We start from the raw sequence: 26,106 nt of genomic DNA, 5'->3' as shown, positions 1-26,106 counted from the left end.
ACGGCCTTCGTCGTCACCCACTACCTGATCCAGAGCAAGGATTGTTTTGAAATGTTGATTGAAGCTATTTTCAAGGATTTTCCAATTATCCCTTTATGCCAGAAGCAGACCACAAGCGATTGAAAGTGGATGATTTTTAACATTAGTAGTTTTATAAGGTTGCGTGAGTATATAGTATCCTGATCGGGATAAACAATCAAAATCAATTATAGCACTAGAAATATAGTACAAAAACTCGAACAAAAATATTTTAAATTACTTATTTTAGACACATACACATATTTTGGTCGGGCAATAACATAAAATCAACTGTGGAACTGTAAATAAACTAGACTGAAAGTGAATGGCCGTAAAACACTTTTTTTACTGTAGTATTTTTTCATACGTATGTATGTAAGTATATTTTCTTTATTGCTTATAAAAAAGCAAACACAACTATGGCACTTGAAAAATGTTAGACTAAAAAAGAGTTCCGGTAGTAGAAGTCTATTGGCTGAAATATGCCTTGAAACCCAATATATTTGGATATTTCCTTTATCAGAACAAGACAAAATCAACGTATTGAACTGGACCAAAGTAGGTTTCAAGACGTTCATATGTATATATTTTCTTCATCAGAGTACCAGAAATATAATTTATTCGTACTTGATATGCGTACATTTCTTAATCATGGACACCAAATAGTACAAGCCACATATATGCCTAATATTTTTTTAGGCATATACGCGAACCAGTAGAAGCGGCAGTGCTCGTATTTTTCATACAACACAAAGCAACAGCAGGAATTTTTGTATTTCACATGAATGTGGAAATACGCTCCCTCGTCTTTGTCACTCGCCAATGATTAAATCTCGCAGCGCCGGACCGCGCGAGCTAAACTATATTGACACGTTGATGTATTTCACGTAATGTGGAAATACGCTCCCTCGCCTTTGTCACCTCGCCAATGATTAAATCTCGCAGCTCTGGACCACACGAGCTGAAATATATTGACACATTATTGTATTTCATGTTAATGCGGAAGAACGCTCCCTCGTCTTTGTCACCTCGCCGTGCTATAATATGGTGTTTATAACGTCGTCGTATACTCAACTGTGCACCTGATGGGACAATGAGACCACCTCTTCATCTAGACTACATTGTACAGCTGCTGGGCAACGTGTCTGAGCTTATTTGTAACCTACTGTATGTGTCTCTGTAATGTCGAAAAAATGTAAGTAGTTCATATTGAACGTCTTCATCGCTGTTTTAATGGATCTCTTCTGGCAGTTGTGCAGTCCAGATTGCAGAAGTCAATCAGTAACGGTGTAAGATTTCAGACTCTGCACTAAGCTGAAGGTGAAATTATCGTGTTTTTAAATACTAGTTAAATAATAAAATTTGGGACCTTAGTTCTGGCACATCTTGTCTCTTATATGTGAATGTAATTATTTAAATATATGCTCTATATTTCTTTTGAGAAGTTGTATTATGGTTCTATTATATTGATCCAACCGTTCTCTTAATATATCTACGGAAAAACTCATGTAACTCACCCAGTACTTACTATTTCAACCGATTTATTATCTTCTATAATAACCATGTACCTACCAGATTTTGTCCACCCCCACCCACTTATACTAAAGTCTTGAAGGATTTGTCAGGGCTAAATGATAATATATGTTCTTTTATACAACAAAAGCTTTTACTACTTTACAATGAATGTTTAAATTATATTACATTAGTTTGTATAACTGAAGGAAAGTTTTTATTGCAGATTGAGGACTAATTAATGATCAGGCGACGTCAAGGATGACTTGCAATTTTCTCGCAGGATGCCTCACCCAGAAAACTTTCCGGGACTGGGCCACCGTTGCACTGCAACAAAAAGCCTTATAAGAACCATTTTTCTGTACAGGACTGCCTATGATTTCACAATATTTAGAATATAAAGTAATAAATAACGTTTATCCGTTATTTTCCACAAATTTTGAAATATAGCACTTAAAGCCACACTCATATCCTCAACATCCGTATTTATATTGACATCTTCAGCAGGCTCCATTTCACAGAAGGGAATTCAAGAGTTGGACTAATATTTCAAATTATCGGTTTCGGATTCGCAGTTATTGACAAGCTGTTCCAATGATCTTTAAAAGCTCTAATTAATCTCCTATCTATACAAAGTAGACTTGATCTTTATGAGATGCCATAGTGATAAAATAATATAATTTGCCTTTTACGTAAAATCAAACCCATAAACACGTGTGTGTCTATAAAGTCAGAGTAGTTATATCACAGGAGCTCGCAAAACATTGCTTTTTCTTTGCATTGCCATGACAAGCTACTCTTCAAAATTATTTTATTTTCAATACTTTACTCTATCGTAGCGCTGTAGGTAGATTTGTAATCTAACTATTGCAGTGTGTAAATGTTTTGAATTATCTATGTATCTTCCATTGATTAACAAATAAATACAAATATTTTTACGCTCAAATACCGTATTAATTTGTTGTTTTAGGTTTTTTGTAATGTAAATGGTTTTTTGGTGCTAGAGTAAATTTTAATATATCAAAGAACCATATAACATGATAAAATTGTATTTTAGTACCTTATACCCTAAGTATTTAGTTTCTTAGCAACAACTAGATATACTCCAAGTCCACCAGTAATAAGAATTATGAGGATTATTTGCAATGTGTAAATGTTTTTGCATTCTCTATACATCATCCATTGGTTCACAAATAAAATACAAATATATTTACCCTCATTTATCAGGTAAATCGTTGTATGGGGCCTTAGAGTTAATTTTAATATATCAAACTACCATATAAAATGTTGTATAAATTGTATTACCATATATTTAAGGTATTTAGTTGCCTAGCAACAATTAGATATACTTCAGGTCTACCACAAAAAGAATTATGTGTATCATTAGCTTGCCTTGGCCACTCCCAAATGATAAGGGCTTTAGCACATACTTTCTTGAATTCCTTCAACGTCACTTTCGCTCAAAGTTTCGTAATCAAAATAACTACTCACTCACTTCATGTTTACTTTCATTGTGTATTCTCTCCACATAATTAATAAAACTCTCAGAAAAGAATGCGATCTTTCCGCAATATCATTTCAGAGGGTAACTAATGGAAACAAAAAATCAACAGATGAACTGCAAACAACAGTCGACCATCTTATAAATCGAACACCTTCTATTTTAACAAATTATTTTTATAATAGCAGAATAATAGACAAATGCAATAATCGACATCTGAAATATTTTTCGACGACAAAATTTCTAATTTTCAAGAGGGGCAGCGCCCGTCATGAGGATGGCAAAGTCAAGTCCGTTGATAAGGCCAATCAGAACGAAAGGGGAGGTGTCACAGGATCAGAAACAACACCACTGTTATAGACATCTTGTAGATGGGTGGACCAAAATTGACAAGCATATTCTATAGAACTAATAATAACCGAGGAATATACTAGGAGCTTTCAAACACCAGGAGATACCATAAATTAGAAGTTGACATGAGCTGGGATCTCACTCAGACCAGAAACATTCATAGGCTGGGTGCTAGTTGATACCGGGAACTACCAAAGGCTCTTGTATCGAAAAGGCCTGGAAGACTCTCTCCAGAGGCCGGAAGCTGCCAGAAACAGGGATATCTTTCAGACCAGGAACATTTAAAAATCTGGACCTGTCAGATGCCGGAAGGTACCGGAAACCGCGATCTGCACAAATTTCGTTGCCGAAAAAATTTAGTGTAATTTACATTAAATAACCCCCTAAAACAGATATGATACATTTAAAAAATGCCTTTTTAGCCTGTGAATAACAAACGTAGCCTCATAGTAACTATAAACAGATTTAGACAGTCGGTTTCTGAAAAAATTAAACTCACAAGAAAGTGACGTTCCCAACAAAATCCAGATCTGGAAGCCAGCGCATGTGAGCGTCAGACTTGGGCTCCGAACTGAGGTGGACAGCAGTGTTCTGAAAAATTTATATTAGATTGCAGTATACAGTTATACACAATTACTAACATTTTACTGTACAAACTAAACTTTAATTTCTAACAATGTGCCACTTATGGGATTCTGCTGAATTCCTGGATCAGGTAAAGGCGCCTCATTCGATGACATTGTTGGGTCTTCTTCCTCCGTCTTAAAATCAAACATGTTTATACATAAAAGGCAGAGCCCTCACTCGCCCTCATAACAAACTTCTGGATACCTCAGAAAGTTGATATACATATATGCGTCAGGGATTAAATTTAAAAACTAAAGCATTTTACATGAAAATCAAACATCCATGGTAATTTACGCGGACTATCGATTTTTTCAACTTTTCGATATCCTAAGGTAAAATTTTACTCACGCGTTTTGTTCTTTCAATAGATATTAAGGTGTTTCATGAAGAGCAACAACCCATAAGGGTTAAAATAGGGTTGCAAATCTAAAATAATTATACTGTTCTTTTAACTTCCTGATGTCCTACAAAGATGAAATTTAACATACATGTGCCTAATACACTAAACAAAAACAAACTATTAGTATTAATAAAATTCATACGCCTATTCATTAAAATATATAGAATAACGTACAGAAACTTGCATATGTCATTTGTAGTCATAAACAATTTAACTTTTCAACTTCAGGGTGCAAAACATGCTCTTTAAACTTTAAGTCCAACTATTCTGAAATTGATCAGAAGATTTGAATACATGAATACCTTCTAGTTACCGTCTCTTACAATAAAGCGTGTTATTTAATATTTAATTTAAAAGGGATATGCATATGACATTTTTATTTCATAGGAAATCGCAAACAAAGCTGCTAGTAACTGCTTGTAATAAAAAAATGGCACCAACTTATTTCCCTCTGTTTTTTCTCTCTTTTTGCTTCCATTCTAATTTGTAAATATTGGTGTAATACTTACTTGCAGAAGTGATTTTCTTTGTTTCACTACTATATGAGGATTATATAGAAATTTATCTCGTTTGTTATTGAACGTATAACTCAATTTGAATATTGCTTTAATTAGTTTTGGTCGATTATACGTCTACAATTTCATTGGGTATTTTTAACTAATCATGAGGGTAAATTATAGTTATACCTAGATAAACCAGCTACTATTACATAAAACACACACACACACACACACACACACACACACACATACTGCGGGTATCAGCTTGAGATTAAAACTTTCTGTGGTGTTTTATGTTTTGCCTTTCCAAGCGCTGAAATTTGCGTGCGCTTTGTTAGCAGTTTAAATACTTGGAATGAACCTGTCTTTTACATGCTTACATTAAACCGATTTTTAAAATTTCTCTTAAAACCCCGCTTTTTTACATAGACTTGTAAGAACTCAATGAATTAAAAGTTAATTGAATTCTTAATTTGGTTAAAGAAAACTCATTTACCAGTTTCGTAAAGAAAATATGTGATAAATCCGTTTTCTTTGGAAGATTTTATTGAGAGTATGGAACTGTTTAATACTCTGGTGGTTTTAATTTATTTGAGTTTCAATTCGACCGGAAAATTGACCGGAATCACAAACCAATTCATATAAGAGTACTTCCTTTACCTTAAGCTTTACAATAAAAAAGCAAAAAAAGGTATAATGTTTAAAGGTATAAGGTAAGCTCTTTTACCTGTAAAAGAGGAATTAAAATATAGTGAAACAGTGGGTTTTAGAACCAGTTCAGAGAGGTCAACACCAATCGTGATTTCTTTAAAAAGCAATGGTACTCTAAGTATATGTGGAGATTATAGGGCAACTTTAAATAAAACTATACAACATTATGTGTACCCTATTCCGCCAATTTCTCTACATTTTACCAGATAAATCAAGGAAAATACTGTGCTAAGTTTTACCTAGCTCAAGCTTATCAACAGTTACAGGTAGACTAATAGTCTAGGCTAGTTCAGAAACTTATAAAACTCTTAAGAGTGCGTTTAATGACAAAATAATACAATTTGATACTAGTTCAGCTCCGGCTATAATCCAACGCTTCATTGAGAATTTACTTTCAGGATTAGACAATATATTTCCCAACTTCGATGATATTCTCTAGAAGCTTCGTCTATATTTTGCTGTAATGCGTCCTCTAAATAAGGTCACCAACCTTTTCCGCAAAGCCACAGTCCTATCAGCATTTGCATGCTCTGTCTGAGGGTCTTGAATGATTAGTGCATTGTAAAATTTCTCACCTTCTTAAATAATACTATATTCTCGCCATTATTCGGTCAGAATATAGTCAGTATCACAATACTGAATCAAGTTACTGCAAGCACCAGGTGATATCCAGGTTACCATGGATACGCGACAAGGCAGAGTTTTACTTCTTCAAGACTCTTTTAACTATACTTTATTAATTAAAAAATTGAAGATCATAGAAGTTTCTGCTGACGGTCCTCCGTGGAAGGATCATACATGAGTGGGGACAGCAGTGCGTTGTGGCCGATGACAACAAACCTGTCACATATGGTGTCCCACAGAGATCTATTTTGGGTACATTAATGATATGAACACAGCACTGACAAAAATAAGAAAAGTATTAAATATGACTTCATGAAATGTATGCTCAATGTAATGTCACTGACATTAATCGATTATTAAAAACGATGTCTTTGACGTTCAGATACAACACTACAGAACAACATACAAGTGATCCTTGATACAGAAAAAACTAAACCCATTCGACGCATTCTAGGCTCTCTCTGTATTATAGACTTCGGACGATAGAATAAATATAAGGTAACAGGACTCTTTTAATGTGACGCTGTAGTGTGAGGAAATTGACTACTAATAAAATATCGGACTGGACTGAATATGCTGTGATTACTTTTAAAAGTTATTTGCATCAGTTATTACACTTGAAATGCAAAATTAACATGATTGGATGATATTGGAATGATTAATTAACTTGGGTAAAAAAACTCCAAAAATAAGTATTTAATATATGTCCCAAGATATCAATGAGGATGGTATGTATATATATATACATACATACATCTCAAAAATCCTTATAGTGTTGTGATACCGATCACAAATCATCTTCAGAAGAACTTACATTACTTTTATATAACTCGTTATGGGATCATTAGTTGATTTAAAACGTACTATAGACTGGCCACGTAAATTAAAGGTACACGCGAAACATCTAAGTTCTGAAAAAGAAGTTAAATAAAAACTATGCAGGCTACTATTTTTATTTCTCTATTTTTAACATATAATGGTAGCAAATGTATAATAACGCATTATTCTCTCAATCAGTTAGTGAGGAAATCAATAAGGATTGATTGGGCAACGAAAGACAACCGAGTGGTTATTTATGATGCTTGGTTATTGCAAATAGACATATTCTATATCAGTTCAGTGAGTAAGTGCGTGTTTTATACATATTATACACACCATTAACACACATATTTGTTGTGAGTCATGATTTATGCATTGTTTTATTTAATCCCAGATTGTATTTATGTATTAGGTTATGTAGTCAATTGAGAAAGAGATTAGATTGCAGATCTAGAAATTTAGAGTTTTTTGATGTTTTGTGTTACCCAAAAATGGAAAGTGTTCAACATTCTCAAACTTTTCTTGTCAAAAACAAACTTTATACAAAGGTTTTCGGGACCCTTACATCATGTCTTTGTCTTGCCTCGACGTATTAGTAGTTCATGTCTATCATTCATTAGTAATATATATCATTCAAAGTAAGAACGACCACTACTACGATGTAAGATTTAGGAAAACCCGACTCAAAACTATCGGCTGCTTGTATCGGTGCATTTGTCAGAACTCGGCGTCAGACTAATCATCAGGTTCCCTGAGGCAGCCAAACATTTAAACAGTTTCTAACAGTTCAATGCCCGTGTGAAGCGCCACCTGGTACTAAACTCGTCTGCTCTGATGTGAGTTGGTGATGTGCCGTTGTGAAATTCTAGAATGAATTCAACAAAATTATCGGATATAACTCGTGTTTAGTTGGTTGTATCTGTCAGTAACGTTATGTTCGGCAAGTGTGGCTGATTACACAGGAATAAATAATGTTATAATCATTATTTTTCCGGACATTTTCCTAAGTTCCGTCATGCAAGAAAACAGTAACACCAAGGTCTGGTATGGTGACTGGGTTGGGTTTATTTATTTTCATTAAGATCAGTGGTTCCCATTAGGTTGTCCGTGGACAGTTTGACATATAGACATGTTCAAAGTTAAGGATAAGTTATTGCGATGGTTAAAACATGCCTGTTGTGGGAAATAAAAGCAATAAATGATTTTTTACAAATGTTCCCACGTTAAAAGTATTTTAGAATCTTCTGATGAGAACTTAACAAACTAAATAAGAAAATATCATTGAATACCTTCAAAGATTAGCAACCACATTTAGGAAATTCTTTTCAGAGCCAGATCCTAATCAAAGTTGGATTAGAAATCCGTCCTGCTTCCCGGAAATTGAAAAGATATCACTCAGAAGACGGACAAGATCAGTTCGTAGACCTTAAAAGCAGTGGGACAATGAAAAATGTTTCATTAGCGAAATATCGTGGAATTTTGGCTAACAGCACTGGGACTAAAAAGCATTCAGCGATAAGGCAATAAAGGTCCTTCCTTTTCCAACTACCTACCGATATGAATAGGCATTCTCGACTATGTGCTTCATGAAAAATTAATACAGGAATCGGTTAATATGTAGTATAATACAGAGTAAAGCGTCAAGTAAGAAGTATCAGAAATCATAAACTCTAAGAACAGGTTTAATGTATCTCACTGACAATGTTTAGAGTTGTGCGTTATCACATTACTTTGTTTGTACATAATCATTTTATTTTAAGAATATTATTAATTGTCTTATTGTTAAATATTTGTGATCAATACTTTTCTCTGTATATTGAAATTAAAACAGATTTAAGATACTTGCTTTTACTTCATTAAAACATGAAATTAATAGTATAAAGTGTATTAATTTTCGCCTAGACATACACATTCCGACATATTTATGGTGTGACGGTTTGTTTCTTAAATAAAAGTTTTAATATAACAGTTGTCAAATAAACTATAATAAACTTGTCCCCGTATCATACTTAAGTTTCGTAATTAACAGTCTCTACCTTAAATTGAACGGTTAGACAAACCATGAGTTACCTAATAACGAACGTAAATCAGATTATTATGCGTGTAATCTACCGTTTAAGTTTAAAAATTTAAAAAGTGCGTGTAAGTGAATGAGGGGGTCTTAAAATAGGTTTTTGGGAACCACTGCTAGATGAACTTCCCATAAGATACTGTGAACCCGCATTGGTCTATGATAAATCTCTGATCGGTTTGATACTTTAGTTTTCCTTCTTAGTTAATATTTTTCGGATTGGCAACCAAAGCGGCTTAATTTGACTGATGGGTCAGTAAGTGACATATCATATATTATCAGTGTGTGATACAAACATATAAAGGCCACATAATTACCCTTACCGCGAAACCGCCAAAGCAGTTCATGGTGTTGATGTCGAGACGTTAGTAAGTGGCATCTCATATATTATCAGTGTGTGATGCAAACATATAAAGGCCACATAATTACCCTTACCGCGAAACCGCCAAAGCAGTTCATGGTGTTGATGTCGAGACGTTAGTAAGTGGCATCTCATATATTATCAGTGTGTGATGCAAACATATAAAGGCCACATAATTACCCTTACCGCGAAACCGCCGAAGCAGTTCATGGTGTTGATGTCGAGACGTTAGTAAGTGGCATCTCATATATTATCAGTGTGTGATGCAAACATATAAAGGCCACATAATTACCCTTACCGCGAAACCGCCGAAGCAGTTCATGGTGTTGATGTCGAGACGTTAGTAAGTGGCATCTCATATATTATCAGTGTGTGATACAAACATATAAAGGCCACATAATTACCCTTACCGCGAAACCGCCGAAGCAGTTCATGGTGTTGATGTCGAGACGTTAATAAGTGGGATCTCACATATTATCAGTGTGTGATACAAACATATAAAGGCCACATAATTACCCTTACCGCGAAACCGCCGAAGCAGTTCATGGTGTTGATGTCGAGACACCCTGTGTCGAACTGCCCGACCGGCAACCCTGAGGCGTCGTCTCGCGCCTGCACCATGAACCCCGTGAAGTGCTGAGTCTCACTGCCCAGGATAGCGAAGTGCGCTGACAACCGGCTCACTATCGTGTCCTTGTGCAGGTAGAATGTGAATGGCGGAGGTCCTTCCTGTAGCATGCCACATCGTCAACTAAATAGAAAGTAATCTCCTAGAACAACGAAAAGAACACTTTTTATTGTTGGTATCATACAATTATTCTATCACTATGCCACCGTGGTCACCGTTGTTATTTGAAAAGACATTTTACAAATTCCTTAAGTTATCAATATCCTTTTCAATAAGCAGAATTTTATTTTGTGTTGTCAAAACCCGTTAAGTTGCACTTTTGACAAATTAAATGAAAATTTATGTTTATGTTGCAGACGTTTAAACTTAATTTAATTGCAATATACACTCTACCGTTTTTTGTAATTGCTTTGACATTTTGTTTTTTATATATAACTAGCTGTTTCCCGCGGCTTTGCACGCTTTACCTAAACTTTGCCCGTGTATTTGCACTACTGGTTCATGCACGTACATTTGTATTTTATTATAAAGCGGTCTAATAGTTAAGCTTTAAGTTCAACCATATATTTATCATAAAGACAAACATATATCCTAACTTAGTGCCTGCAAATAGTCTTTAGCAAATTAATATAGGTAACTGTCGTGTAATTGCAGTTTATAATGTGCTGGCGCTTTGAAAACTTTTATATTTTGTAGCGCCACCTCGTGGTGAGTTTTATAAATGAGTATAGCATATAAACCTTCTCCGTGGAAAAGTACATGTACATTCAAATTTTCATAATGATCGGTCAAATAGTGTACGATTCCATTAAGGACAAACACACAAACATTCATTTTTATATATTACTAGCGGGCCCGGCGCGCTTTGCTGCGCATTTCAATAATTTTTTGCAAAAGTTGCCCGCGGCTTCGCACGCAATTTCCCGTTGAAAACAGTACACTATATTCACTTATTCTTTTTCTATCACATTCTAAACATTGCTGAGATAATTGATAGTCGTTCCATCGTGAGCCTCTTGGGCGTATTATGAAGGTATGTACCATATTCCTGCCTCTATCTAGCTGTTACCCACGGCTTCGCACGCAAATCTTAAGAACCGAAGTCCTTATATTACTTAGTAAATTTTTTTTTTACTATAATAAATTTTAGATTAAATTAGTTATATCTCCGATGCCACGATTGAGCTTGCTTTGTTGTCTCGATCGAGAGAATATGTACACACGGAGTTTTGAGAACCATACTTCTGTCAAAAAAAAACAACTAAGGTTGATTTTATAACATTCTTTATATTTGTAGCCAACGTAAGATAGTAATTATGATATCTGCATTACTCTTCTGATCAAGCATGAGCATGGTTTATATTAAATAAATATTGCAGTTAAAGGTGAATTTTTACGTCAAATTTGAATTGTATTATCTGGATAGTAAAGTCTATGTTTAACAGTGATTGCAAAAACAGTTTAAACAAAATTTGTCGTTTCTCTTAAGCTTACTCTATGCTTTAAAACTATAAGTGTAATATATGTTTACAAAGAACAGCTGATTAAAAATTTGAAAAGACGTTAACATATGTTTGCTGCAATGCATTTCTTATGGGTATTTCTGTAACCAGTGGGGCGGAATCCTGAATCGGGAAAGGGATGGGCATAGCTTATAAACCTTCTCCGTGGAAAAATACATATACGTACAAATTTTCATCATGATCGGTCCAATAGTTCACGATTCCATAAAGGACAAACATACAAACATTCATTTATATATATATAGAAGATATATAATTCTGCAATTTTTGACGCTAAAACCAACCAGAGGTGGTTGTGCTTCAATTTAGGATATAGTAATAACAGGAAAACAAATCTTTTAACATTTTTGAAGTGTAAAATAGAGGGACACAAAATTATGAAACTTTGCACTAGAAGATATATGCGGTTTTAACGGGATCAGAAATCTTTTATGTCCAATGAAATGTTTGAACAATGTTGACTGAGTGTTTTAGTTTCTCTCTGGGCGCAAGATTTGAGTCTATATTCAGAGATTTTACATTGTTTGTAGTATGCTTTGAATGGTCATAAAATTCAAATTCCTTCGAAAACGAGACTCGATAAATTGGTAAAAATATTATCCAGACATAAGGCAGAGCCTCTACAGTGTTTAGAATGCAATAAATGTTTAAATTAACTAATTATGGTTGTTTCAGAGAAATCCAAATTAAAATCACAGCCAATGAGAAGTGGTTTGGGAAAACCTATTCTGAACATATAGTTCTCACGTGACGAAGGCATCTTTGATGTTGCAAGGCCTTTTATATAAATTTAAAATTATAAAATGAATGTGTGCCTCCTATCGACTGCAATGGTCTTTTTCAATAAACTTTCTTTTAATTCTGATCTTATTCTAGAGAGAACGTTTGTTGGAAGAGCTTGTCATACAAGAGTTGTTACACGAATTGAATGATAAATCCTCAGGGAACAGGATACTCATCTACGCCAACATTACTCGGGAAGAGCTCGACAAATCTGTATTCTGCGAAATCTATTCAGGTGGAGCCTCTGTCGTATGAAGAGTCCTTGTCGCAGGACGATAAATGGCGGATAATTATCGAGACCATTCAAGCCACGATGGGTCTGCACGATTTTCTTTCACAAGTTTGTTTATATATAAAGCTACAGAACTGAGGGTTATGGTTGTTGACTGTGATTTTCTGACCGAGCGTTCTGTGAGTTTCGATATGAAGGAATACGTAATTATTACTTTTACACCAATTTTTGAATAATAGATAGTAAACACAGGAACAATAAAAATTGTTCGGTTGGAATATATTTCGCAATATGGTATTTTGCAGTACGTATTTAACAATATTATAGTTAATATATTTAACAACTAATACCATTATTTAAATAAGGTTTAAACATTATTTATAATTTAATAATTATGTACTGGTATCTCAAACCTGAGGACTGCCGCCGTGACTGGGTTCCATGGTCTCACAAGCGTCAGGGGGTTCCGTCTTCACCAGTGTCGCCAACATCACAGACATCACCATCCGAACCAGCATCCCTATGCATTATAATTAATTAGTTTAAGTGTTATGTACTGGCGTCGGGGAGCTGTGTCTCCACCAGTGTCGCCAACATCACAGACACCACCCGAACCAGCATCCCTATGCATTATAATTAATTAGTTTAAGTGTTATGTACTGGCGTCGGGGAGCTGCGTTTCCGCCAGTGTCGCCAACATCACAGACATCACCACCCGAACCAGCATCTGTATGCATTATAATTAATTAGTTTAAGTATTACGTACTGGTATCTCACACCTGAGGACTAACGCCTTGACTGGGTTCCATGGTCTCACGAGCGTCAGGGGGCGCTGTCTTCGTCAGTGTTGCCAACATCACAGATCCACTCAAAACCATTATCCCCGATAAATGTCTGTTTTTTATTAAATTTCTTTTGTTTTTCTCAATTTCATTCGATTTTAAGTGTTTTTTTTTTCTAATCGGGTGAGCGTACGTTCTTTTCAGATACTTTGCTTATCAACTGACGGATTTTACTTTTAAGAATTCTAATTGATACATATATACTTGAAATATGTTTTATATATGTATGTTCCACACTCTTTTCATTATAGTGTTTCTAAAAGTGTGTATGCAAAGATTACAAATTGCTTTTTCTACCAAATGAGGGGAACTGAGTATCATTGTAATCATAACGACAAAGCAGTGCCTGTACTTATTTAATTGTCATTACAATTCTCCATTATCTTGTTCACAGTCAAAATGTGTGCTGTCATTACTAATGTTACGTAGCATACGTAAAGAACTTTAGTCGTTGTGATGCAATTATATTTTGTAAAACTTTCAATGACTTGTTTATAAGTTGTATTTAGATATATTTTGTTGAATTTAATACCCAAAATCTTGTTGTACGTTCACCTTTTGTATGTGTAACCTATAACTGTCATTAATAAAACTAAAAGCTTAATTTTTAGATAGATTGTTAGTTTTATTGGAAAGGAACTCGAAAGATTTATATGAATAACGTTAAAACTTACTTGAGTTGTGAGTAATAAAACTGAGTTGTAGTCACAGATCAGATCGTATACTGAGGGGTCTACAGATCCTCTCGTCTGATATGATATCACTAATAGAGTGATAACAGATTACACTTCCAGTCGCCACGTCACGTATCACTCATGTTCATGTTTCATGTTCCATTTTCATTACTTTTTTATTTGCAGTGTCTTAACACAAAATCACAAAATGAAGTCATAACATCAATTGATAAGAAATCACAAATATGTGCTATATCTGCCGCAACGCTCATGATTAATAACGTTCCAAGTTAATTACTTCCGGTTTATTTGATAAACAATCCACTTCCACTTTCCTCAGCTTTTAAACAATCTTCTCAAAGTATACACATAATGGTATGTAACTTTTGTCAATAAAACCTCTTCTCTTTAATTCGCATTTGATGTAGAATAAATCAGTCATAACATTGAGAACACCAAGCATTTTATTTTTTTATTGTGTTTCAGACATGATATGTTCAGGTTGCATATAAATTTATTAAACCAACATATTCTATATAACTTAAAACGGAAATTGTGCAACCTAACTGGCGGACCGAGATTATCAAAGCTAAACAGGCTGCGGTTTCGCAGAAGAATTTGCGAATTGTGTTAAGCCTTTTCCGCTTCTTGTGCTTACGCTAAGTCTGTTAATCTTCTCAAAATAATCTTTATCTGAGACTAACTTCATTTACAAAGAAACAGTTCTTTGTTTCCCTAAATTGTTTTCCAAGGAAAGATTATTGTACATGAAAGTAGCTTATACGTCAGAATAAGAAAATCTGTAGTTGTTAAAATAAGACAATGGTACAACCCTAAGCCCTTCTGCTCGCTATTCGGCCTCAGTCTGATGAAACCAAAAGCGTGTTCCACTACTGCGCTCGCTGCTGCTCTTCGATTACGTTTTAAAGCATTTCATTGTTAACAAAAATATTTAATTAGGTACTAGTCATAATTTGTGGGGAGAAGTCACCGATGCATGCAAATTTGTATTTATACTAATTTTATTCACAAATTAAGACGTACTTTTCTTTATTCTTTCTTTCCTGTTTATGTACTAATTACCTTCGCCCCTGAGGAAGGGGGTGGATTTAAATCCTCAAAACGTTGTTTTATACGTTTGGTAACATATAAAATAGCATATGTCTTAACTCCTGTTATCCTTCCAGGGAGTATTAGTTGATGTACTGCTAGAATATACTAGGCAGAAATACAAATTATCACAAGCTCATTTTTACTCCGAGTCTGCAACTAAAATAGTGCCCTTGTGGTAAGTTTGAAATATTTTTAGTTTTATGTCATTCAGTTTATCACACGAACCCAACATTGCACACGAGGACTTATGTATGCTCACATTATGTATCACGCAATGTATCAACACCTTTACACCCGCTCACAAAAATTTCCTTTGGAAAGCCATTAGGTCCCTACGTCCTTGTGTTCGCACCAAGTCAACAAATTATTAACGGCTCTCGATTAGTAATCGTTTATTGTACAAACTGGGTAAAATGTGGAACAATGATTTTGGAAAGTGCCGCTTGGTTTCACCATTCTCATATAAATAATGACATTTGAGGCTTTCATGTTACTGATTCAGACGCTTTTAACATCTCTGTATGACAAGTTTCGTATAGCATCTCCAGAGCATTCCCTAAACGAGTATTCTCAGAGAACTGTCATCTGGAGATGTCAAAAGAGTCAGAATCAGCGACATGAAAACCTCAACTGTCATTCTATTGATGAGTAGGTGAATCCATCCGACAGTTCAACCATCTTCGAATCTTTGTGCGTGGAATCTACTTTCCTTATTACTATACTATACAAGAAAACGTATATTTCTATATATTAATTGAAACACTAAATTTTAAGTGAATTGATCTTCAATATTACCATGTAAAATTAAATGGGATGATTCGTAGATTTTCCACATTTCCTCAGATTTCCCTTCCGGTCTTAAATGAATGATTCGACACAATTCTTATCGAATAGTAAGATACAGTTATAACTTTTTTCCAGCTATCTAATAATCATGTGAGACAAGTTTGTTATGAATTTTATTTTTCAATAACCCTATTTTCAATACGAATATAGAACAGAACATAACGAAAAAGAAATGCCAATATAAGGAGATGGTAATCGCTTGTTTCAATCTATGTCATATACCCTGTCAAGCCACAAAAACAATTCAGTGGCGATGTTGAATAAGGTCAATTTAAGGATTATCTATGAGTGTGGTTCCGGACAAGAAGTATGTGATTTACTATCCAGTGGTGATGTTGACAAAGGTCAATTCCAGGAAGAACTATGACTGTGATTCCGAACAAGATGTATGTAATTTACTATCCAGTGGTGATGTTGACAAAGGTCGATTCCAGGAAGAACTATGACTGTGATTCCGAACAAGATGTATGTAATTTACTATCCAGTGGTGATGTTGACAAAGGTCGATTCCAGGAAGAAGTATGACTGTGATTCCGAACAAGATGTATGTTGTTTACTATCTAGTGGTGATGTTGTCAAAGTTCAATTCAAGGAAGAACTATGACTGTGATTCTGGACAAGATGTATGTAATTTACTATTCAGTGGTCATGTTAACTCAGGTCAATGTAGGCAAATCTTCTCAAAATGTCTATAATAATCTCCGTGTGAGGAAAACATAAAAAGATGAGCAAATGTGTATTTTAATAGTCGTAAAAAGACAACTTAATCAAGCCCATGGATTAACATCAAACCAAATTAGTAAAGAGCAATGATAAAGTTGTGCCCTAGAAGTTCCTCAGTATCATTATTGTTTTATAAATACATATTTGTAATTTTACTTGGTTTTTCAATGTCAGGTACCTTATAGTGTTCTATTGTTGTTTTATTGATACGTACGACTAATTCATTTATAATACTTTTCTCTACCAATCAGTGTTTAAGCTGGCAATTCATAAATCGTCATATATACTAAGTCTTAAAGTTTTATAGTTTAAAGTACAAAACACTATATTATAGTTAATATCTTATTTTGGTGGCCTTGCTAAGAATTATCGATCCAAGAAGTAAGTGCTTGTAGGTTGCTGCGAATAAACCTGATTATTTACGAGCACAACAACGTACGAAATGTACAGAGAACGCGAGAACTGCCGTAAAAACTGCCGTTAGGGAGCAGTTAAAATGCAGTCAGGGAAATGCGGCTTCTTTAAACATCAATGTCTCAAACTGCTGTAGTTTCTCCTCTTTCAAATTGCTTTTTTACTTCAGATTTAATCTTATTTTATTGCTTATCTGAGTTGATGTTTGTAACTCGTTTTCTAACTACATAATATAAAGTAAATCTTGGCTATTTTATTTTGTAATATTAATAAGAATTTGTAAGTTACTATCTCAGGTTATATTTGCGTTTGATGTGAGTGGTCTGATCGTATCGTAATTATAAAAATTACGATTAAAAATTATAAACTTTGTTTTTATGCCTCAAATATAGTAGATAATACAATGCTTACAATAGAGTAATATCAATTCTATAGAGTTATATACGTTGAGGTGGGAGATCATACATTTTTTTGTGCACAACTAATGTGTTTGTGCTTTACAATAAAATCAATGTATTTATTTTGTTCAAACATGAACGATACAGTTCGAAGAGTGAATTAATTGTACGCCGCGCCGTCTTAATAGTCAAAGTTTAACATTGTGATATAACGTACTGGTTTATGTTAAAATCATAACAGAACATTTAATAAAAATACCAGTAATTTTATTAGTAACCAGACAAACCTAAATTATACAGATTATCTTCAGCGGGTCATTATTGCCTGACTTAAACTCACTATACCAAATATTCATCACAGGATGAAAGCAATTACTATCCTCAAATTTTTACACGATATGTGAATTGTTTAGATCAATATAACAGTACAAATTGTTTTTTAGATTATTGCACTAAGTAAACATAACTTAGTGCTTCGTACACAGAGTCCCGTAAGAAAAAAAAGATTTTTTATTAAGCATTAGCCAATCTATTGCCCCTTAAAATATTATCGTTGAGCTATAGGACACTAAACAGTGTACTCTGTTTGATATTTTTTGAGCGAGTTGTTTTAATAATAACAATACATTTTCTGATAACCTTCTATATTATAACCTCATAAACATTGACAATAATGCCATTAGTGTTGTATCCCTTTGGTACTAACGGCTGCTCCACTGCTGAAATTAACTGCTGGAACATTCCCTGGCTTCCACTTTAGCATAACTATTCCAGCTCTTTTTCTATCAGGTACCCATCAATCATATTGGTGACGTAAACAAATCTTCCTCCCCTCGAGTCAATCTAGAGAGAGGTTTCTCGCTTCACTTTGCTACTTACCGAACAGCATTTTCGTGTTACACGCAACACATACAGAGGCGAGACCAGAAATGTTTTGCATTTTTTTGAAAAGCAATTTAGATCTTCATGACTTTCCTTAAGTTAAAAAAGTAGGTGAAAATTTAAACAGTATTATTTATTTATCAACGGTATATTCATTTTTCAACAATATAACAAACAATAAACATATTAAGTACAACAATAACAATGTGAAACACAATAAGCTGCAGTTGCAGACATTACAATAATAATTGTTACAAAATAAACCTATCAAAATGAGGGAGTAGTCTTCATTCACGTGCGATTCGAAAACTGGAGAACAATTCTATTAAAAGTGATGACAATAATTTCTTAAAATTTAGTGGAAAGTTCATACATAGCCAAGGTGTTGAAGTCAAGGCAGAGGAGCAAAGTACTCAGTTTCTATCGTGTTGCCTGCGACCAAAGATATATCTAGAGTGCGAGTTCCAGTAGGGTGTGTAAATCGATCCGACTGAGATGAGGAGAATCAATAAAATTGATAAGAAGCTTGAAGAGAAATGTGGCGTCCTAAAGTCGTCTTCTATTGTATAAGGACATGAGTCCAAAACGATTAGCAAGGTCCTCAAATGGCACTTAATGATACGGAAAACCAATTCTAATTCCAACAAGACGCAAACATTTCGACCATAGCTGATTTAGCCGTGTTTCTCTGATTCAGAAAATATACACTGGCAGATACCCGCGGCTTAATACGCAAATTCGGAGGCGATAGCTTTCTTAGTGAAAGCATTTATGATGTAATATGTTAGAGCCCTACAATTGTTTAAAACATAAGTATACATATCAGGTACATATTATTTCAGTTTCCATGGTGAGATTCAAAATGTAAATCCGATGTTGTATGAATAAATATAAACATATAATTATCGAAAACCTAATTTGGTTAAAAAGTGTCAACTTCCGTCTGTGTAGTTCTAATTTTCTATATAAGGTATTGTCACGTTTCATAGTTGAGTTAAACTTGTGTCCCGATCAAAAAATATATACCAACAAAAACTAACTTTGATTAAAAAGTGTCTACTCTCGTCTCTTTTAATTAACTTTGTCTAAGATTATTCAAGTGCATAGTGATAATTTGTTTTTTTTCCTAGTAAAAAAAATACTATATAACTTACGTACACTGAAAAGTTACGGTCTAAAAGAGTCGGATACAACCGTATAGTTCACTTCCACTGTAATTTATTTACGGTTCCACAGTTGATTTTATGTTGTTACACTCACCAAGAAACTAAACACATATGTGGGTTTGGAATCCAACTTAGTTTTAAAAGCGTTTTTTTTTGTTTGCGTCTACTTCTGTCGCTTGTATTCTGCTTCTGTTATAAGGGGAAGAGTGTGCCATCCCTTTGCATTTCATTTAACTACGGTAAAATTGCTAATAGTGCCAATCAATCGTGATAATCTTATTTGCAAAACATTCACAGGTGGGATTCTTAGTACAATGTTATGACAAATTTTAACCAATATGGCAACTTAGTTTGTAATAACTTTGTTCCAAATAGTTAACAAGAAATTAAATTACATATTGTAAAGATATATTCCAAGATGGGAGTAAACAGTATGATAAAACTCTAATTGAGACCGAATTCAATTACGAGAGGAGTAACTTTGGTCATAATATAAATATCTCTTGTGGACCACTCTTGGGGAACTTGGATTAGAAAACTTGGTGGATTGTCCAAATATATTAGCGGCGAGTTAACAAAGAGAATAATTGGTGTTCGTATTTCAAGTATTAAGTGAGAAGATAAATAAATATTGAGGGTTTGAAACTTTAGTTAATAAATCAACCAATGTTAAAGAACCAATTCCTTTTTTTTTTTTTTTTTGAATAAAATAACATTTTTGTATAATGATTTTGATTTTAGAAACCTGAAAAGACCGGTAGGAACTCTTCTCTATTTATAATCATTCTGAAAATGGGTGATGCCATTTTACATTTGCAGCTATTCTTTAAATTGCTTATAGTTACTACACTGAATTAGCATGTAGTCTTCAAAGGGTAATATATAGCATTTTTATTTTTAGATATTCTGAAAATCAATAATATATGGCATTTTACATTTTCAGATATAGTTTAAATCTATAATATATGGCAATTGCATTATCAGATATTTTGTAAATCAATAATATAATTAATTTTACATTATAAAATATTCTATAAAGCAATAATATGCGGCAATTTACATTATTAGATATTCTTTAAATTAATAATGTTTGGGTTTTTGCATTCTTAGCGTTTCTGTAAATCCACTATAATTGTTACTTTGTATTCTTCGCTAATGGATTATTTTATTTTAAGCCATTCTATAAATCGACATGTCATTGGTAGGAAGTGATGCAGAACTGGAGCTCTGGTGAAAATCAAATTCTATCAAATCATATAGATGCGTTGAAAAACCTAAATTTTATTCCCTTAAGAAGCTTGTCATTCGAAAAATATAGAAATTTTAAATTTCATTCTAATACTCGTATAGACTATAAGAATTATAATATTTATATGTATTTCAGTTTTAATATTTTTTAATAGTATTTAAGCGTTATACAGATTTGTTTTGAAACTCAGATTTAATTAATTAGGACATCTGTGAAAGAAATAAGGAAAAAATTGCGCAAGTTTCAATCGCGTTCTTTGATAAAGATAAAGACACAACAACTGTATGGATGCGACGTAGTTTGACTGGATATTTTCGTCCTTGCCATTGGGTTTTAATCCTCCGAGCAAACACTATACGTTCACAGTTTCGTATTGTCAATCAAAACTAGCTGGAATAAAATTTTTATTAGCTCTGCAATAATTCAGCTGTACCAGAAATGTAGCAAACGTTTTAAATTCAATAGGCAGACTTTCTATTCTATCTGAGATTATCGAAGTCTTAAAGACTTTTTTTTCAAAACTTGACGATAGTTACAATGTCTAAAGTTGAGATTATTCATGCAGACCTACTTGGTCCGTGTATACACATAGGCAACCCCATAAAGACAAGTATTGCATGCTAGTGTTATATGTTATGATTGTTTACATAAAATGTAAGAACGAGTTTTCTTTTGTCAAAGCCCAAAAATTTACAAAATAGGAATCAATTATATCATTCCATTAAGTTTAACTCTATTATAGAAAGAAAGATAAGAATATTAAAGTCAAGGTTTACATACTCTTCCTACCAAATAAACAGGATATACATTATGCATATGATATAGATCTTTCATTAAATTCATTTACTCCATTTTTATTAAATTTTAGTTCGAAAAGGAGAAACTTCCACAACAAGTTTATAACTACCACTTTGTCCGCGATAATGTCTTGTCAAGTTCAGATAAGTTTAAAATATAATCACTTTAGCCCCACAGATGATTTACAGAACCAATATTCAATGGAACAGTCCCAAATGGAGCGTTAATAATATATTAAATCTTCCCGCTACAAGTGGTATAGACAGGGCCGCGCGTGCGCAGCTCATCCTTCTTTCTTTTCTCTCCGTGTTACCCTACTCTGAAGGATTTCGTCCACATGCATTTATGCGTGTTTATGTTAACTAATCCATACATGGTCAACATACAGCACAGTACTACTAATTCAAGTATGAAGCTACCCTTTAGTACCAATAAGGGTCCTTCAATATTATGTTGTTTCTTCAAGCATTTTAAAAACTGTTATTTTCGTTAAAATTATACGTAAATTGAAAATCCACACACAGCGCAGGTCAAAGAATTATAACTTTTGCGATATCACAATTTTGTTTCTAAGGATACTAATACAAATTTAACAGGGAAAACGAAGGGACTTTAAATTATGTCCCAAACATTTTTATCTGTAATCTGTCGTATCATTTTCGGAAACTCAGTATTCAATTCAGACACCACTAACACCATTAAGATAGCGACTTAGTTTTCACCATACAAAAGAAAAGTAGTGATAAACATTTTATAAGTGTTGTTTGTGAAAGAAAATTTGTTTGTAATTTTCATGATACAAGAATCTTACAAATTACAAATTTTAAAGGTTATGTGTTTCATTTCTGATGTACAGATTTAGATTCTATGGTACAATAGGATTTAGAATAGTTTTTGTGATTGAGCGTAATAAATACTGACTTCTCATACGTTTTTAAACTAAAGAGTTATGTAACTTGTTAAGTGGCTGCTGACATAGTGGGACCAATAATATCTACAGTGGTTGGTACATTTCCCAACATATGTATATAACACCGCCAGTGACATTGCAGGGTGAACTTTTTCTCCGGATATAAAGCAAGCCTCTGGGCTCAATACTGGATCCACTGCTGTTTATAGTTTATAGTTATACGCATTATTCACCTCCACTAAAGTATCCCTTACACTTATCATTGCTGATGAGTTCCGAATAGAACGAAAACAGGATCAAGTCCAAAGTGGGTTTAGACACCCCCCCCCCCATTTTCTTTCCACAAACATGAGTTCGAGAGAAGATCTCAGTCACACACATATTTGTTACCCATATGGTATCCGTAACTCCGTAGCGACAAAACGCTTTCGACGTGTGTCGATGTAAACTTTATCTTCGAGCTAATGCTCTGACAAAGTTGCAATGTTAAATTAATCCTCATAGTTTGTGTGGATTTTCTCTGGCGCTACATTTATGTGATCACTGAAAAAATAATACGAAAACCCAACGGAAATTTATTTAATTTTAAGATTAAAAGAAAACCAGGTGTGATTGTCACCAAATTTCCTTGTTAATCATGTATCAACATATTTGAAATAAATTACTTGTGTTTGCAATAATAATTTCCAGGTACTTTTGATCGTTTACAGACACGACAAAATGTAAATCGTTTCTGTAAAAATAGGTTAATATATTGGATCATGAACACGCTGTTGGAGTGTGATCGAAGAATTAGAGAGTAATGTCCTTTTGATGGGCTGGTTGGCAATTAACTGTAGAGCTCGGGTGTGAAATCAGGACAAAGGGTCCTTTGTGTGAAGACCATGATTAAGCGACATAGCATGCAATTAATTGAAGATACTCTCTCTTTTATTTTTTTATCAAATCTACTTTCAACAGTGACAGTATGTCAAAAGAAAGAAGGTAATTTTAAACTCACTTTTAATTAATTTTTTTCTAGAAACTCCAAATTGATAAATACTGTAGGTATTATTTGCTGCCAGCTATTACTAAAGCTGTATTAGGCTAGTTAAAATATTATTGGATGTAATCACAATTTCATTATACTGATAATATCGAAACTGAACTTATTTTATTAACTTGAGAAAATTATTTTCTTCCCTTCTTAGGGTCCAACGTAAATAAACGCCGTTTATAATTCAAGCCCGATTGACAAGTTAATAAAAATAAAACTCATTATGTCTCCAAATAACTTAACCCCTTCCATGCTCCTCCAGTCATGTTTTTCGGCGAGGAAAAAGTATAAATACAAATACAAAGTTTACGAATGAATTTTATGTTGAAGTCAAAGATAGACTAGAACAAACTTAAATAAATTACATGTTTCTACTTCACGCCCAATTAATAATTCATTTAAAATCAAACTGATTACTTCTACAGACAACATGTCTTTTGGCGCGGAAAAGGTATAAATATAAATACAACATTTTACGAATAAATTTTATGTTAAAGTCAAAAAGACTTCAAAAATAGTGTCGAAAATATGCCTATAATTCATTTTGGCTCTAGTGTAAGCCATCTTCATCTCACTGTCGGAAGCACGTCAGGCTGAGTGAACGCTATTTAGTCTACAAGAGACTCCAATGTAGACTGAATCAACGCCATACGGGATTTTGTAGACTCCCGAGGTGCACAGTAAACAAAACTTAGCCTATCCTCCTTACATTTGACTACAACATAGGAAGGATACTTAATTTCTAAACTGTATTCAAGCCAGCCCAATTTGTGACCAGTTAAAGACAAGATTCCAAGGAAAACTTTTGGGATAATTGAGAACGGAAATAATACTTTAATAAAGGATGTAGTGTAAGATTGACTAAAAGCTTGCAACCAACGATGCAGAAGCCATATTGACCATTGCGGCGACACTACTTCTTAAAGGGTTATCCTATTCAAAATGGCGGCATTTTAAAGTTGGTTAACATATCCTGAGATATTTGCCGAGTTTCTTCATTGAATGATGAATTAGTTCTTGAGTGTTTAGACTTGTGAAAACTAATGCACTATCTCGGGAATCCCATTGTTGTGAGCATTGTTGCTAACACACAAGAACTAATTCATCGTATTTATTGATATTCAAGTGTGTCCTTGACATCGGCGTTTTGCATAGGGTAAGCCTTTTGAGGTCCGGTGTAAAGTATTGAGTTCTACTAAAATATACCTTTAATTTAAAGTACATCTCGACCTATACTCTAATTTAAAATTTTCTTCTGACTCCTTACGAGCCTTAAGGCATAAAAAGCTAGCGTCCGTGCATAACTTCATTTACACTACAGCATCATTTCTATTATAAATCGTACCGCCAGTCCAACACTAGTCTCGAAAATTATTAGTAAGCCTTCATCCTATTGACAGGTGCAAAACTGCACCAAGTCGAAGATTGGATATGAAAATGAATTATATAGCGTATAAGTGCCGGTATTAAACTTGAATTTCCAATAAGTTATATTTTATTGAGTAATCACACACTTAATATAAATTTTATAAATTTCTCGGCGTATATATTGTTTTTGATATTCACGTCACAGACAAAATTCCGAGAGTGACTGACACTGTTGCTGATTTAATTTTATAGAGTGTAAAAATATGAGTTGGTATACGAGGCCGGGACGCGGTGGGAAGATTGAGCAATAAATTCCAAATGTGTCCCAGCTTCCTTGGTCTGTTCCACCTGTGTCTGAATTTTGTTATTACATTTTGGACATTCACTTTAATATCCTAGTATTTCATAGCCCAAAATTAAATTATTTCTATCTATTTTTATATCATCTGGCCGAAGAGGCGTACACGTCATTACAACAAACTAAACTAGCTCGCTCTTCGCTCTTATCTTTTGAACTTTATATTTCCTCTTAATAAATTATTTGTCATCTCTCTGTACGGCCATGAGCTACTTTTTAATACAGCTGTGATCTGCGAAAGTCATCGTTTGCCTAGTAAGTAGCTAATTCAGTAAACTTTCCCTCTCCCAGACATTTCTTTCCGTATGTATACAATTATTTTCCTATATAAATATTTCTTTCCTTCTATAAAACAATTTCGTTATTTGTTTAACAGCCCTATGTTTAAACAGCTTATTTTCCCTCTACCACACGTTATTATGTCAAAAACAATACTTTCCCTGTATAAGCAATCAGTGAGATTCCGTTATTCGTTTTGAAAGTCCTCTGTTGAAACAGCTGATTTTAATCCCAAAATTAATTATAAAACGACGGTACGTTTTCTTATGGAAAAATAGTTACCAGAGTAGGAAACGTCAGAAAATATTTTAAAATACTTCGTGTGCTTTTGCATCGTGATGAAAAGTATCGTTTATTACTCGTCACGAAATTTCTATAGCGGGTCTTCA

General features: G+C 33.8%; 1 protein-coding gene across 2 annotated transcripts; it reads right to left on the bottom strand.

The window, feature by feature from the left end:
* Window positions 1–1,662: 1,662 nt before the first annotated feature.
* On the bottom strand, window positions 1,663–14,320 carry LOC124370712 (putative defense protein Hdd11). Of its 2 annotated transcripts, none has more exons than XM_046829004.1 (5): window positions 14,178–14,320; window positions 13,075–13,181; window positions 10,018–10,224; window positions 3,882–3,973; window positions 1,663–1,857 (listed from the first exon to the last, which is right to left on the bottom strand). In XM_046829004.1, exons 2-5 carry the CDS (start codon window positions 13,177–13,179, stop codon window positions 1,776–1,778), a joined length of 486 nt encoding a protein of 161 aa, XP_046684960.1. In that variant the 5' UTR covers window positions 13,180–13,181; window positions 14,178–14,320; the 3' UTR covers window positions 1,663–1,775. The 2 variants fall into 2 exon arrangements, with proteins under 2 accessions (XP_046684960.1, XP_046684959.1); XM_046829003.1 differs by having other exon boundaries at window positions 10,012–10,224; window positions 13,075–13,180.
* Window positions 14,321–26,106: the final 11,786 nt, after the last annotated feature.

This window comes from Homalodisca vitripennis, unplaced genomic scaffold (genome assembly GCF_021130785.1).
Source record: "Homalodisca vitripennis isolate AUS2020 unplaced genomic scaffold, UT_GWSS_2.1 ScUCBcl_461;HRSCAF=2514, whole genome shotgun sequence".
Classification (NCBI taxonomy): Eukaryota; Metazoa; Arthropoda; class Insecta; order Hemiptera; family Cicadellidae; genus Homalodisca; species Homalodisca vitripennis.
Note: the sequence above shows the minus strand (reverse complement) of the source record. Positions and strands in the feature narration are given on the sequence as shown.

What these genes read in the sequence shown, in the direction of transcription:
- LOC124370712 (XM_046829003.1), bottom strand. Translation starts at nt 13,179, where the DNA reads ATGCTGGTTCGGATGGTGATGTCTGTGATGTTGGCGACACTGGTGAAG. An exon ending in TCGGCGGTTTCGCGGTAAGG is followed by an intron (nt 3,974 to 10,011) that starts GTAATTATGTGG and finishes TAAATTTTTCAG; the next exon opens with AACACTGCTGTCCACCTCAG. An exon ending in GTTGGGAACGTCACTTTCTT is followed by an intron (nt 1,858 to 3,881) that starts GTGAGTTTAATT and finishes TTTTTGTTGCAG; the next exon opens with TGCAACGGTGGCCCAGTCCC.